Raw genomic sequence first — 16,247 nt, 5'->3', positions numbered from 1 at the left:
TAGACCAACACGGTAGCCACAAGGGAGACAACACCCCGGTTCTGTGCTGAGAAATCCTTGGTTATCTGGGGGCAGAAGCAGTTGCAGGTAATCTGTTAAAATATCTGGAACATGTTAGATCTTCTTGACAGATCATGGGGCACACAGCCTCAGAGCAGGAAGGTCCCAGGTTCAAATCCACCATCTGGCTATGGCTTTTCTGGGTGGAGTTTGCATGTTCTTCCTGCATCTGCATGGGTTCGCTCCAGGTACTTCTTCCAACCGTCCAAAGACATGCAGATAGTAGATGTTAGGTGAACTGGTGATTCTAAATTGGCCGTAGGTGTGGATGTCTACGTGTTAGCCCTGTCCAAAATGCCAATTTCATCCTATGGCAGCTGGGATAGGCTCCAGCTCACCTTGACCCTGAATTGGATGGATGATGCTGGCCAAAGACTTTGATTTTGAATTAGACAAGGACAAAACTACTGCACTGGCACTGATGGGTTGCATTTAATTTACAACTCACAAAATAACAACTTAAAATCAATAACAGCTGATTATCATGCTTTTGTATTTGTTGAAACAAACAGAAAGAAAATGCAGTTACAATTAAAATCCGATTCATCTCCACGTTTTAGCTGCCTAACCTCAAGATATCACCCTGAAATTACAGGGATAGACGATGAGTGTTTTTCAGACACGCCATTCTCAGATCTGAAGATTTTGAGTGCTGTGTGTAAAAAAGCATTATGATTGGAGCAAGACTGGTCCCGGTAATACACCAGAGCTGCTTGTGTCCACTGAGCACAATACTTCCACCAGACATGTAGCAGCACATTTCAGAAGTATCTCAGAAGCTACTTTTGGTCCCTTTAAGGTAGCACAGAGTAGAGGAAGAAGGCAGGGTGTCAGGGATGTTAACGGCATAGAATAAATGTTCAATTTCCAAAATGATTCCCCATCCATTCCCATAAAGCCTCTGCTTACAAAGTGCTCAAACATTTCAAGGGTAATACTGCATTTTTTGGACCGGTACCAGCGCCAGTCAGTTAAAGCTGAACAAACTGTGTGATGACAGCATTTATAAATGTCATCAAGCATCTTTTATGCTTTTTCTTTTTATTGTGTAAAAGAAAGAAATCTGACAACATACAGCTGTGATTGGCTAATATCAGCCAAAAGATGACAACATAAGACCTTTACTGCGAAACTGGTTTCAAATCGTGCTAAAAAGTTACATATGTGGTAATTTGTGGGAGTTGTGATCTAATTTTATTCACATGCAGATGACATTTAAATGAGCTTTCATTAAAGTCCAAGAATAGCACAACAAGCAGCACCGTTCATGTAGCAGTAAAACCCATGCTGTAGCAGCAGTTTGAAGAGCTGAAGATGCGTTACTGTAAATACAGCGGATCTATCGATTAACGTTGTCCAACTTTTCTTCTTCTCTCGTGTCTCCTGTTGCTTTAGTCTTTCATTTGAAAAAAAAAAGTCAAACTATTTGTCCCACTACAACTAGAAAGGGATGCCTAGTCCTCCATGTTAAATGCCAAATGCTCATCTTCACTCGTTGTCACATCAGCGATGGAGGCGGTTGGAGATAAATGTAAAACAAGGAGGCACGATGTTGATTTCAAACAGTGGATACAGTATTATGATGCATACAGTGTCAAACGTTTATCTTCCCGCAGAGTGTTACTGTATGTTTATGCGGTTTGTCCCTGTATTTGTGAAGCTCTGTCTGTACATTTTGTTCATTGATGAATTATTTCCGTGCCCTTCATGTGTGTTTATGTTGATTTTTTCTTTTCGCCCGTTTGCGCTACGTGCCAAATGTACTGTATTTTAAAAGGATGTGAAGGTGTATTTTAATTTTTTTGAAATGAATTAAATATCATGATGTCAGAGAGAGGTGGCTGTTTGTTTGGTGTATCATTTCAGCTCCTATGATTTTTAATGCTCACTTTGCACTGATTTCAGATGTGTCAAAAAAAGAGATGAAAATATGTTTTATAATTTGCTCCCCATATTACATCACAGTGAGCAAAAAGCAGAAGCTACTGTATGTGTATGTTTTCCATCTGAAATATTTGAGATGTTGACTCAGGAGGACAATGTTAAACACACAAAGCATGTGTTTCTGAACAATGCGGTGCAACCTGCTCTTAAAACGACAGCTCAACTTTGATGTTTCGCTGAGAATAGCAACAATAGCTGTGACGCAGGCTGTTTATTGCTGTCTACTTTGGTTTTTAGTTGTACACCTTACATATCATAATTAGAAAAAGTGAATATTTAAAGCCAGCTCTTGGTCTGTTCTGCAGGTGCTTACACATAAACACAAATTGATACAGTTGTGTTACATCTACACCTGACAACCTGCAGCATAGATAGAAATCTGTTTTCTAGTTCAGCGGACAATGCCAGTAAATGACTCCCGAATGACAACCGCCAGAAAAATGCAAATGGTGAACTTGTATGGACTTTAATGGAAAAAATTTTCATGATAAGAGATTCAATATAGAAAATCTAAGTTTTACGTAAAACCCAGAACAAGATTTCCATTTTAACTGAGGCTAAAAGCAGGGCAGCAGGCTGTTTTCATTATTCTATTAAAGAATGAGTGGAAGAAATGAGTTTGGATGAATATACTTTCCATGTTTTTGACATTTTTTGAACGTTCTGGAGCGTCGCCGATGGAAACACTGCTGTGAAGACTGACAGCAGATCAGTGATAAGAAAGGCAAAGAGAAGACGACACGCGAGGCTGCTACTCGTGCACGGGCCTCGGGACTGACTCCTGTCCTACTTAATCCAACTTAAAACTCTAGTAAAAACATTTAGTACATTTTATACTTTTCAAGTTAACTAAGACCACAGGTCATTCAATGACGTTAGGCTGACGTTGCACGCCGCGGCATTTTAATCTGACACAAGACACTGAAAATGTCAAGAATTCCATGGTTGGAAGTTGGAACCATGGAATGTGTATATATATATATATATGTGTGTGTGTGTGTGTAAATAAACGTATATAAATTTGGAAACTGGAAATTGTCGTTGGCGTCTGTATTAAAACTAACCGCCAAAGTAACTCAAAAGTAATTTAACAGGTTGTGTAACAGTACTTACAGTACTACAAACTACAACACTATAGATTTTGGTTGTATTGTGCAATGGTGACATTAGTGTGTTTCAAACAACAGATTGTAGATGTATCATAGTCATGACACACCTATGACATGCAGACTATGACCATGACATCACTCACTGGTTTTGAATTCCACATTTTAAAGTTTCAACAATAGCATTTTGAGCGTCGTCGTGTTTTTTGAGCGAGCGTGGAGACGGTGGAATAATCACCGCGGCCGTCGCCCTGATTCCAGTATCCAGATGCATCCAGTTGTTAAATAAAGAAAATCATCCCACTCTGTGGAGGCTTTTCACCACTAGAAAAGCAGAAATGGTCAAAAAAAATGAGTTACCTGACTCAAAATCTGAATTTACTGACCAAGGGTCTCAAAATGTCAATTCACTTTCGAGTAAGACATAATTTTACTGAACTTGGAGGTTGAGCCTTACCTGATTAGGATTTCCTAAGTTTAATACATGAACTATAAATGATGGGCAAACTCTGGCAAACTTAAGACTGTTTTTTAAACTTCTTAGTCTAAGTTGACACAGCATTTCCTCCAGTAAAAGTTTAGTTTCTCCTAGAAAGGTCGCACAAGTAGTTAAACTGTGCCTTTAAAGGAGCAGAACTAGGATACACTGTTAAAGAGTTAAAACTCACTTTTGAGACAATCTGATCCTGTGTGTTTATGGCATAAAGATAAATTCTCAGAACAGTCGTAATCATGGTTTCATGTAAAGCTTCATAAGCTTACATTAAAGTGAGAGGTGACTACATTATACTTCTAGTCTGGTTACTGTAGGCTAGTTTTTAGGCCAAAAAGCGACTTTATCTACAGATTGTCCGCACTGGAGCTTTATAACGTCCTCACCTGTAGGAACAAGATCAACCTGCACAAAACAGGTAAGGAGCTCAGCGGCCACAGTGGGAGGGGCGGGGCTGAATAAAGGGGCGGGGTGGTCTCCCGGTGGCGTTTCCAGCCAATCAGCTGTTCGGGACTGAGCTTCAGCTGAGCCTCAGGTCAGAGGCAGAGCAGCTCTGGGAGTTTGCATATCAGCAAGCGAAGAAAAGTTTTGACAAGCGGACCTGCGGGCGGCTTCTGTCAGCAGCAGCAGCTCAGCGTTCAGCCTGTGTGGAGTCTTTTCTCAGCGGGTGAGAGGTTGTGCAATCCTCGGCAGTGTTCTGAGACTGTACGGCCCCAATCCCCCAGCTCAATCACCGCCAGCCTGGACTAACTGAACGCTTCACAGGTTTAATGACTTCATCTGTCAGCGGGCTCCTTGTGACCTGCGCACTTCGGTCTTAAACCTGCTTTTTCTCGTCTCCCTATTTTTTTTAAAATATAATTTTGTTTTAACTCTAAAGTTGGACTTTACTCAAGACTGTCGTGGAAACAGCATTGCGAAAATATGACAGCCGAAAAGGAGAAAAAGAGGTAAGAGATACTGGATTCACTCCTCTCCTTCAGCCTCTCTGCGGTTTTAATTGCCTTCCGCTTGGATGTGACTTTATTAATTCGCGGATTTAATAACAGAGGCTGTTTATTTAGTGCAGAAATTGCCTGACAGTTGGCTGCTGTGGCACAGAGAGGGACCTGTTGCTGCAGTGCTGCATGTGACTTGGCCTAGCTTTGCGCTCTCTGCTTGTTTGGAAGGCAGCGACAGGCGGTGGTTTCACACAGCTTTAATCTTAGCATTGCATTAATTCTGATGCACCGGGGCTGGAAGGCAAGTGGCCGGTTTAGCCTGTAACTGAACCGAGCGTTTGTTTTGGAAATGAGCTGATTTGGGTTTCACTGCGAGAAGCCGCAGTCACATTGAATTGTGCATATTTTAAAACCCCGAATGAACTTTAAAGGACTTTAAAATACTTTCTAAATATATTCAAATTTGAAATTTAATACAATTTCTGATCTGCTTCTCGCTCATTCTAAGGTTAAACCCCACTACTGACTAATTTCCACATTAAGTGGTCCTGTAAACAAACCATTAACTTTTAAAAAAGGATGTGTGTAAATACCTCTATAGAGGTTCGCTGTTGAAATGCACAACACTTGTAATCTTTTTAAATGGAAGTTATGAAGTTTCATATGAAGAAAATTTTTCTTGCATAATTAAACCCACATAAAACACTTTGATCCTGCACACAGGATGCAGAGCAGACAGAGAAAAGGCTCAACTTGCATGCGAAGTAGCAGCTTACTATAGAAAGGTGCATGTCATTATGAATGTATAAATATTAACAAGATCTACATGGACTTTTGAACAAGTGGTAACAAGAAGAAAAAAAAAGACACCACACTTTTTTCTTTTTTTCTTTTTTTTTTTTTTAAGTAAGGCAGCACTTTCTGGAGAGAATCCAAGCTCTTAACCTTTAACCTCCTTTTAACAGAAGCTGGGCATCAGTAAAGGATAATCAGTCATTACAGCAGATATCAGACTGCCTGATCAGGAAAGTTCTAGACCTGCAGATATATTGCAGTACCTTGCTCTTGCTCTAACCACCTGATGTTTAGCCAAAATCTCAAAAACTGATATTTGGCGGCATGACTGGCAGCATTCATAGAGCTGTGACATCTTTTTTTTTTTCTTAACTTAGTCATATCACACAGCATGATAATCTTGTCCTGTAACTAGTCAAACAGGAGATAATTGTGCATGTTTTATCTAGGTCAGTGTATCCCAGCATTGATCTGACCAGTGAAGTTGTTTATAATTTGGCTCTAATTATGTATTGTAATATTTCAGGTTTCTTCAGTTTCCCTGGCTTTATTCCCTTTTTTCTGGTTGTTAATTGTTCATCAGTAGCCATGAAGCCTCAGGCTTAGTAATAATGCTTTACTCGTCTCAGCCTGTCTTGGTTTGTGTGGTCACAACAGGCCAGTTAGCTTTAACATCTTACCTGTGGGAAATTCTAAATTAGGTTTCCTGGTTGATTCCTGGTGAGAGCGTGAAACGATGCTCAACTTAATATTTAATTAAGAGATTCCCAGAGATTTTCTGCAAATTAATCTTTCACACTACCTGGAGGAGAAAACTGATTTCAACCAGTGCAGCTGTTTTCGCTTGACACCTGCTTGTATGTCCTGTGCACCTCGGACTCTTTTCTCTGACTCTTGTCTGTCAGATCAAGCGTAAAGGTGAACAAAGCAGGGGACTAAGGCAGGATAACTGTGCCAGGGGTGAAAACATTCAGAGAAAGAGGGAGAAAATGACTTGGGGAGATGGAACGTGAGATGAGTATAGGGCATTTCCTCTGACTGGTCAACGCCTCGGTGCTCCCACTGAAGACCTATCGGCCATTTTAGGGAAAGGGATCTCTGCAAGTGTGTCTCTGTCAGGCTGCACATGAAAAGCGTGTGTGTGTAAGTGTGTGAGAGTTCACTGGTGTTTGTCCTCTCGCTGGTGTGCTCTGTGTGTGTTTGTCTTTGTGTCACACAGTAGTATGTTGTCACTGCTGCTGCCTGGAAGTCATAATTGGTTTGATAAGTTTTGATTCATGACAGCTGCCAGTGTTTATTTGAGATCCGGTGTCTCTCACTGGTTTTATTAATAATAATCATGTGGATGTGATGAACTGACTTCTTGTCCGGCAAGTACATATTTTCTGTATCCTGATACACAAAAAGATTTCAGACGATTTTCATCACAGAGTCACTGATTTTTCTTTATATGTTGGTGTGTCTATTTTAAAGCTACAGCTGGAACGTATTTGATTCTTTTTTTTGCTTATTGTTTAGTAAAAGCCCAACATGTTCATGGAAGAAGGAAAAATGAACTGTCAGATATCTGCAAATGGAGAAAATAATAAGTGTTTTTAATAACTGATTAATCATTTATGTTTCTGCAGTTGGAACTTTAAAGGCAAATATTCAAAAATTTGATGGGTTGGTACTTCATCAGTAACTGAAAGTTAAAAAAGAAAATGCACAAATCAACAAACAGACTTGATGAGGGGGAAAAGTAGTGATTTCACACTGTAGTTGAACCCTCTTGTCTCCTGCATGTACTATCTTGGATCTTTTGGATCAAGCTTCCACCTTATGCGGGCTTTGCCTTTTTTTTTTGTTTTGTTTTTTTTTTTGTTTGGAAGATGTTTTGTCAGAGAGAAAATGCATTCCCCCTTGAAGCAAAACTGAGAATGCAGTAAAGCAAAATTGGAAGAAACGGGGTACTTTTTAGGTTTTTCTACATTACCATTACGAGTTTCGGCAAGTTAAAGCAGTCGCACAAGTTCTTAGAAAAACAGAAAAAACGTAATCGGATAAATCGGTTCATAAGAAGAAGGAAAAAAAAAAAAAAAAAGTTCAAACTAAAGGCACAAATAAATTCAGGATAGCCTCTCAGGAGTACCTTTTCACAAGAGCCCGAAAAGAGGAGCCCGAAAATGTTACAAGAGCCTTGAACTGGGTGAAAAACATCTGATAAAGTCTGTGTGCGTAAGGCCAGCTTTGTGTCTTGTCATCCACTGAGTCAACGCTGATTTGAACTGTCACTGCAATCTTTTCTGAGTCTTGATGATATTAGTTGCTGGTAGAGTTACCACACCTTTCTGATTTGGAGCAAAGAAACACTTCCTGAGTTTGTATAAGCAGCCAGCAGTGCTCCCAAAACCCCAAAATGTCCTCCAGGCAAGCTGAAATTCCCAAAATAACAATGACTGCAAGGGTGTCGGCCGTACATCAGTGGGAAAGTAAATCTCTCTCTTATTTTTGAAATACATCTCATATTTTGTGTTATCAATAATATAAACATAATTTTCTTGCGACAATAATTTGGATTTTGTTACTTGTTGAGTTGCGATGATGATTATTACAACGCTGTAAGTCCAAGTCACCTGATCTGTTATATTCTTATGTCTGCGCCACGTTCACATCGTGAACTTTTCCTGTTATGTTAGTGTGACTACTATAATCTGCAATAAGTTCAAAATGTTCTCCATCATTTAAGCCAAAAAATCTTCACTGTATTGCTTTGTAGCTTTCTTTTATTCATTTCTTAGATCCGAGTGTTTAAATTGCTCAACTGGATTCACAAGTAATGTTACATTACTAGTATTTTTCTTGTTATGTATAACAGTGGTTGACATAGTGTACACTTGTATGTTTACTTTGGTTTGTAACAACTTCAGAAAGCCGTTACCACAACCTGACTCCGTAACACACCAGCAGTGTTTGTCACGCTACTGAATACATTGAATAGCTTCTTTTCTTTTCTCCTTTTTTTTTTTTTTTTTTTTTTTTTTTTTTTTATCAACTGATACCAGAAATAAGTTGTGGGCTTGTGAGGAACTCCTCTCGCTTCTTTCAGCATGTGATCCCATTGGAAACAATGCTCAAAGGTCAGAGTCCAGGGCAGCTGCCAGGCAGATATACATTACATGACTGCTGAGAGATTGAGCCATTCGGGTGTATTTTCTGTCTCTTTGGAGGACATTTTACAGTTATCATAGTTGGTGGGGGTGTAGCTGTATATTCTAGCAATAACAAAATGGGCCAATTTAAATTGTGGATGTTAAAAAATATATTAAGAACCTTATCATAGCAGTTTCTAGCTATAAAACTTTTGCATTTATTGAGGAGATGATTTGGTCTTAATTCTAGGAGAAAAACAACTAGTAGCCATGTGCATGTTAAGTCATCTTAACAAGAACCACATTTTATGGTGTCTTTGAGGTGTTTATATGACAGCTGTGGGGTTCTTTTTCTTCTAATCTCCACACCAAAACATAGCTGAATGAATTTAAGACCTTTAATGACTTTGAGTTTAGTTTCTCTTAATGACTGTTTTATAGGAGATGGTACATACTAAGCTGTCTATCTGTAACCTTTCACTCACTCCAAAGACTCAACGGGAAAATGTCTGAAAAGTTTTTCTTTTTGAGGGAATATATGCTGAGCTAGAATCACTTTATTTTATGGACCGCATGTAGCCCAGTTTAAACCTCAGACCAGTTGAACGGTAATAACTTAAAAAGAAATATCTCCAAATTTTCCCTTTGTTTGTTTTAAGAGGTACATATGGAAAACATTGACATTTAATGAACCATCCATTTATAAAATATATGGGCCGGCTCAAATGACTTTGTAAAAACAAGTGTCATTTAAACAACTTATCGTAAATCAAAGAAGCAGATCGTCACAGCAGCCACAGGTCGTGTTTGTTTTTTCCTGTCAGGAGGCTGAAAAACTTCTGGTTTGGATAAAATTAACAAGCAACAGTTTTATGATTTGCTCCAAGTATAACCTGCAACTTGATTATTAGAGTAATATATAATGAAAAGTGTAAAATGCAGTTTTGATGCAGTGGGCTGGACTCACCTTTTGGTGATCTGACATCAGGCAGTGTTAATGCTTGCGGAATAATTCTGGCAGCTTGTTTGAGCTGTCAGTGCTGCAGTGCTTTTAAGCTAGAACTGCTCACATTCATCATATTGGTCATGTTGAACCTTATCCTGAGTGGTGTTGGTGCTGTGGAGCGAGTAGTTTAAAAGCCTGATTTGTGGTTTTAATGATCTCCTAAATGATCTCCAGTTTGGCAACATATTCTTGCTGTTGTTACATCTTTGTGTCCTGCTTTCTTATGCTCATCCACGGGAAGGAGGGGGGGAGGGAGGTGAGTAAGTTGCCAAAGATAAGACAGAGAGCACACAAAAGGGAGGACAGAAATAATCAAGAATAATCAAGTGGATGCAAAGGTGATTATAGATGAGCGTAAATCAATGAGGCATTTAAAGACCAATGAGTAAAGTGCAGAAGGAGCAGCTGTGGAGTTGCGTCAGATTACAGAAGCCCGTCAACTCAGTGCCTCCCATCCTCGCAGTGCTCCACAGTGGGCCGAGGGCTTGGTTGGCACAGAGCCTTCGTGCCTCTTTTGTGTGCTAACCTCGGGCAAACCCGGCCTCCCGACCCAAACATCACGCCACTTACAGAAGGCGTGCAACCTGCCCGCTGCAAGACAGAGGAGTGAAAGGAAAGACAGAGAGGGTGAAGCCCAAATGCTTAAAATTGGAGCTTGTTTGTTGTATTAAGAGATGGGAAGTGATTAAGTACATTAACTCAAGTAGAGTGCTTTAGTGAGGTTTGAAACTCTAAATCCTCAGTTCTTTAAAATAATTCATATTGGGAACAATATGTCTAAAATCTATCTTCCTTACTGCCCAGTCTAAAGAAGGAAAGCTTTACCTTTCCTAAGAAAAAGTTTGGAACTCGTGTAAATGCAAAGTTTATGAAGACATTTGGATTTATAGTTTCAGCACTAGGTTTAAGGGCCTCAAGTGGCAGCTAGGCAAATTGCAGTTTTTGCCTTTACTTTGAGCTCCAGAGGCTGTGGACTTTTCTTTTGTTCAGCTGACACCTTGGATGTGCGTTATGAGCAACGTAACCAAAATGTGAGGCCAAACAAGAACTCATTGCATAAAAGATTACTAACAGTTGCTGAACAGTTAATCGGTTTTGTTTTGTTTTTTGGGGGTTTTTCTTTTTTTTGGTTCTTTTTAAGTTGTGTTGGGATTTCCCAAAACGGTTTTCCCGGAGTGTGACAAAGCTGGAAACGTGACCTTAAATAATACTAATGTTACACTTTTGGTTTGATGACTTACAAGAAGCGCCTCTTAACAACTCGCAATGATTCCCAGACCTCAACTGACCTTTGTCTTCAATATCAAGTATGGGCAGAATTTATTGCTTCCCTTAAGAAGGGGGTGGAGGGGAGGGGAGGGGGTGCTACAGTATGAGCTGCTCGCTGGCTCTGCCATTGTGAGTTATTTTCAGTTAGAATCTCAATAAACAAACAAAAGCTTGGTACCAGCAGCAACATTAGAAGACACTTCAGTCTGTTTGTCAGTTTTTGAGTCTCTGTGGTTAGGAATGTGTCCATTTATTTTGAGAGTCCCCTGTTTGTGTTTGTCAAGCTCTTATTCAGTGTTTTACTCTGGGTAAACAATTTGAGAGGAAGATGAGGACCGAAACAATAGAGGCCAAACAAAAAGAGACTAAAGCGAGGTAGAGTGAGTGAAAGATTGAGTGGGGAGAGAGAGAGGCTTGGGGTTATTAAGTAGCAAAGTGATACAGACACAGCTACGCTACATTTGCCAGCTGTGTGACTCGTGTGGTTTACCGTGAGTGATTCTTTCTGGGTGAACGGTTTTAAGCGAGCCCGCTGCTTCTCTTGCTGCTGCTGCTTACGGACAGCGGTGGACTTGAAGCTTTAGAAGCATGTGTGGATTCAGAAAGAGGCGGCTGGCCAACAGCTATTTAACACATCAGCGCTGAGAGCACTTGCAGAGCAGGAAGGACAGAATTTACAAGTTAATAAAAGTGCATGTCAGTGATTGTTACTTTCCAGCAACAGGTGTGAATTTATTTCATTTTTTTCTATTCAGTGCTGTGAATTGAGTGGGAATGCCTGTGAACAGAGTGCTTGTTTTACTTTGTTGCTTTTTACTGAACATGATCTTATTGACACAAGCTGTTTTTACACATGAGCCATGGAAAATGCTGGGAGAATCAGTTCTGAATTATCTGAAGGTTTCTCTTTCTCACATGTATCACGCCGCAGGGGATGGTTTGTGTCAGACGTGTTCTCACTACTGGAAGCGCGCTGGTTTGGTTTAGCAGAGGGAGCTGCCTGAGTAAAGGAGGACAATGATGAGCACTCACCTGCTGTGAATTCACTGGACAGCTTTAAAAAAAAAAAAACGGTGTTGTTCCCTCGTTGGAACAATCAGCATGACACAGCCTTGGTAAAAGGGAACTGGCTGTTTTTTATTTATTTTTTAAATGATTAAAAATGAGTTTCTTTTCTTTATAAGTACTCAGACTGTTGGAACGGTGGCTGTTTTTGGCTATCATAACCATTAGTTAAATGAGAAAACTCATCAACCATAATTAGACATAAAACGATCAACTATCTTATCTGCAGGTTTTTAGTGTTGGGGAATTTTTCACAAACACTCTGAGTGTTTAAACAAATTAGATTGCACTTCTTTCTGTAATTAAACTGTAAGTTTCTTCAGCTAGAGATGCAGTCTGTGAGTGAGTGCACCAACGAGCTGTAAATATCAAGCATTAAATAAAGAAAGAATGTTTCTGTTTTCAATGGCAAAAAGAGCTCAAAAGTGAGTGTGTGCAATAAACAAACTGGTAAACCTGAGACCCTGCTAACTGCTGAGGGCCCTGGTCAGCCGTACGTACAGTCCAGCGTCCCATTTGGCCATCAGACCCTTGCGCAGTGAGGGGGAAACAGCAGGGGAGGCGAGAAGTCGGTCTGGGAAACCTCTCTATATCTTTCCATTGTTATTTTTATCTCAATCATTCTCACCCGCCTACGCTACCTCCTCCTGTCTTTAACCTCTTTCTTTTTTGCTTTTCGCTCGTATCACATTGTCTCACATTTATTCTGGACACCCGACAGCGCTGTTTACCCCGCTCACTTTGTTGTTGTTGCCACGGCCTCCCCACCACACTTCTGTTCTTTGCCTCTTCTGCTTCGCCACATTCTCCTCTTTTTCAGAACTGTGTCTCCTTGCCATTTCCTTTTTCCCGTCCGCCAGCTCCCCTTCTTCCTTTTCCTCTGCTACCAAATTGGCTGAGATCCACGATCCCCTGTATGTCACCTGGCTGAGCTCCATCTCCCTGTAGACTTCCCGTTTCACCTCAAGAGTGACTGTGAAATGTTTGCTCTTCAAAGTCAGAAGCTGGACATAGAAAGTTGTGTGCAGAAGGGATTTTGCTTTATTTACCAATTTCTGAAACTCATCGTAACTAACTGTAGCCACATTTTCCTTAACTTTAAAGATGCCCTGTGGAGTTTTATTGTAAACATATTTGCATTTCCCACAAAAAACACAAGTAAAAAGTCCATGTAGCAAGAAGTCAGGGTGGAAGGAAATGTCAGCAAAACAGGGAATTTTAAAAAGGGACCGCTGTTGTTCTATTTCACACCGAAACATCTGCTTGACCGCAATCATTCCATATCCGCAGCCTTGTTTCTGTTATTGTAACCAATGATAAAGTTCCCTTAACTTCAACAGAAGAGTCATTTTAACCGCACTGCATAAAGACTGGATTCATGCTCCTTAAACACAGTGCAGCTGCATAAACTTTTACATTTATATGTATTCAAGTGTTCATGTTGAAGACTTGTACGTATGCATCTACAATTTCACCTCAAACTTGCTCTTAGAGGAAAACCTCACCCTGTAAAGTGACCCGAGTTTCATGTTGGGGGGGGGTCATCAGTGCTGATGAGAGCTACACGTATATCTCCAGTTAAGACTCTTATCCCACATTTCCACATTAACCAGTTTATGCACCAATCATCTTCCAGGATCAGGACATCAATATAGAGTTCTACTGCCATGTCCACAGGTGTCTAAGATTTGGTGTATCATTGTATGTGAGCAGGTGCAGTGGAAAAACGGTCTTCAGTCACCACCCACATCCATTGTGCAGATTTGCATGTCAGAACAGAACGTATGTGCACAAAGAGATGGCCTCATAGGGAGATCGGCCTAATAGAAATCAGATTAGATTATTTCTTTTTATGGGGATTTTTTGATCACACCTCATGCATTCATTAAAAGCAAACACAGAAAAAGCCTCCACATGCTCCCTCGTGCTTCACTGTTCTGGAGCTTTAGAGCGCATTCACAAATTTAGAAGTCCACTCACCGTCCTCTTAGTCTGGAATACAATGCACTTTAGCAAAAGTCACTTTGTAGTGCTCTGTAAGATTGTATATATTTTTTTAATTTCACAGTGGAGTTTATGCTGTTTTAAAAAAAATAAATAAATAAAAAATTCAGGAAACTTGTATATCTCTCCAGAACAACAGTTGTCATTATTTCACTTTTGTCATTTGAAAAGTTTTTGTGTTGAAAGAGATTACTGTTCCCTTTTGTTTCCCCCTCCTGTGTGTTAAAAGCTTTTTCCTTGAATGTCCTTTTCAGCTCTCTCGACACTTTTACTGTTCAAGGTGAATTTGCAAAACGGGACCGGAGGTCAAGAGCCGATAACCAGGACGGAACAGTAAATCAGGGCTTGTTTTTGACCTTCACCTGGTGCATTTTTTTTTTTCTGCCAGAAAAACATTTTGCAAACACTTAAAAATGCCCCAAAATGAGTTTCGCAGCTTTTGAAGTCGAGTAACCTTGACTTGACAACTATGTCAGAAACTTGAGTGAAAGCAATAATAAAGTGAAAACCAGTACCACACTCACATTCCTCCTGTAATCCTGTCGCTGTAATCCCGCTGTAGTCAGTCCTCTGTTCATTGGGTTTGCGTTTAAAAACATGCAAAGTAAAGACGGTCTGTTTTCTCCTTACGTTCTCTTTTTAATCATCTCTTTATCTTTCTTCAGAAACTTTGAGTAATGAAACAGTTTTATCATTGCTAGGAACCTGATTTTCTTCAGTTTTTCCATGCGAGACCCTTAAACCACAAATACTACAGATTTACCCACCAAAGCTTCTCTCAGGTGCCATCTGTATCTGCCCCACCACATTAACTGAGTCAGCAGTCAGCTCATCCCTTTTCATCTGTAGTTATAATAAGAAAATGGACCGCGTCCCAAACTTTTTAGTGCTCTACTGATTTAAGTGTTTAGGTTATTGATTGCTGTTGTTGTAAATGTGTTGGTTCTACAGAGCCATGAACAAGACTACTGTAGCAGTTAATCACTTCAGGTCGGCTGTTATCTCATCAGAGGGCAATAATTCAGATCACATGGGGAAAAACTTTGTTCATCATGACTAAGGGTGCTGTTTTTTCCCCCCAACAGTACTGATTTTTTTTTATATTTATTTATATAATAACACTTAAATTCCAATAAAGTACAGGAAACTTTAACAGTGCACTTACTCTCATGTACAACAGCAGTTTCTTACTGTAAAATAGTACAATTCACTGTGTAAAATGACATTGTTGACATAGTTATTGTGATTATATAGAACACTAATTAAAACATAAATTAGGTCTTGGAGAATCTGGATACAGTAACAATGATAATAAAAAGACAGCAACAAAATAACCCATTCATTTTAACATTTAAAACTTTTTTTTAAACTTTCTCTGATGAGCTGAAATAAATGATTTTGAACTCACCATGTAAATCTTTTTACTTTTAGTTTGCCTTCTCTATCTAAATGTTTAGATTTGTGCCATTCAGCTCATTTGGTATTCTCAGCGGGGTTTCTAGTCTGGTCAGCTGACCTCCCTCACACCACCTGTGGCCTCCCTCTCTTTCGCCTTTTCCCTTTCTCCATCCCCTCTGTGCTTCTTTCAATCAGCCAGTCTATCCCAACCGTGTGTGTGTGTGTGTGTGTGTGTGTGTGTGTGTGTGTGTGTGTGTGTGTGTGTGTGTGTGTGTGTGCGTGCGCGCGCGCTGCTCTCTTTCATGGACTATCGGAATCATCAGCAATCTCCTGCATCGTTCTTCCCTTGATTGAGGCGAAGTCGGGGCCCCTGTCTGGGATAGCTGTTTGTTCGCCTGTGTGTCTGTGTGTGTGCGCATGCACACACAGACAAATGCCTGTTTGGCTGTGTTTCCAGAACTTGATGTTCCTTAGGATCACAGATTAGCCAGTACTGTATTGTTGCTCTGTGTTTGTTCGGCGAGGCGCCACAACTACAGGAAGACCCACTGTAAGCAAGGAAAGGTGTGTGTGTGTGTGTGTGTGTGTGTGTGTCTGCTAAGTTGTTTGTGTGTGCATTATGGGTGTGGGTAGGCCTTTTCTGACTCTAGACCACCTTTATAGTGGAAAGCAGCATGTTTTCCATAAGCACAATCTAAAAATATCCAAACAGACTTCAACATTCTTTAAAGTACACTTAAAAAAATAAGTGCCAATATGCCTGTGTGAGACTTTAGTGTGTATTCTCCCTTTTGCCCAGGGAAATAAATGACTAAGAAATAATGATGATAGTAGTAGTATTCTTGTTTTGTAACATTCCTCCAAAGACTACTTCATCAGTTATAGTTTTAGTAACACACTAAAAAAATACTTGGTTACTTTTAAATCTATTAGTCTCCCTCTTCTGATTGATCAACATAATATATTTTTGTTTTTTTAAACAAAGATTAATTATTCATCGTTAAATAATGAAAATGTAATTTTAAAATCAGAACT

The 16,247-nt window shown here is 39.9% G+C and overlaps 1 protein-coding gene across 1 annotated transcript in view; it reads left to right on the top strand.

The window, feature by feature from the left end:
- Positions 1 to 4,112: 4,112 nt before the first annotated feature.
- epas1b (endothelial PAS domain protein 1b) overlaps positions 4,113 to 16,247 on the top strand; it is a 46,659-nt gene continuing 34,524 nt past the window's right edge. Inside the window, exon 1 of the mRNA XM_005741534.1 lies at positions 4,113 to 4,553. Coding sequence (XP_005741591.1) covers positions 4,528 to 4,553 — 26 coding nt within the window. The 5' untranslated portion in view covers positions 4,113 to 4,527. The remainder of the gene's footprint in view (positions 4,554 to 16,247) is intronic.

Source organism: Pundamilia nyererei, unplaced genomic scaffold (genome assembly GCF_000239375.1).
Source record: "Pundamilia nyererei isolate P.nyererei 1_Seehausen unplaced genomic scaffold, PunNye1.0 scaffold00111, whole genome shotgun sequence".
NCBI classification, from domain to species: Eukaryota; Metazoa; Chordata; class Actinopteri; order Cichliformes; family Cichlidae; genus Pundamilia; species Pundamilia nyererei.
This window is presented reverse-complemented; position numbering and strand designations above follow the sequence as displayed.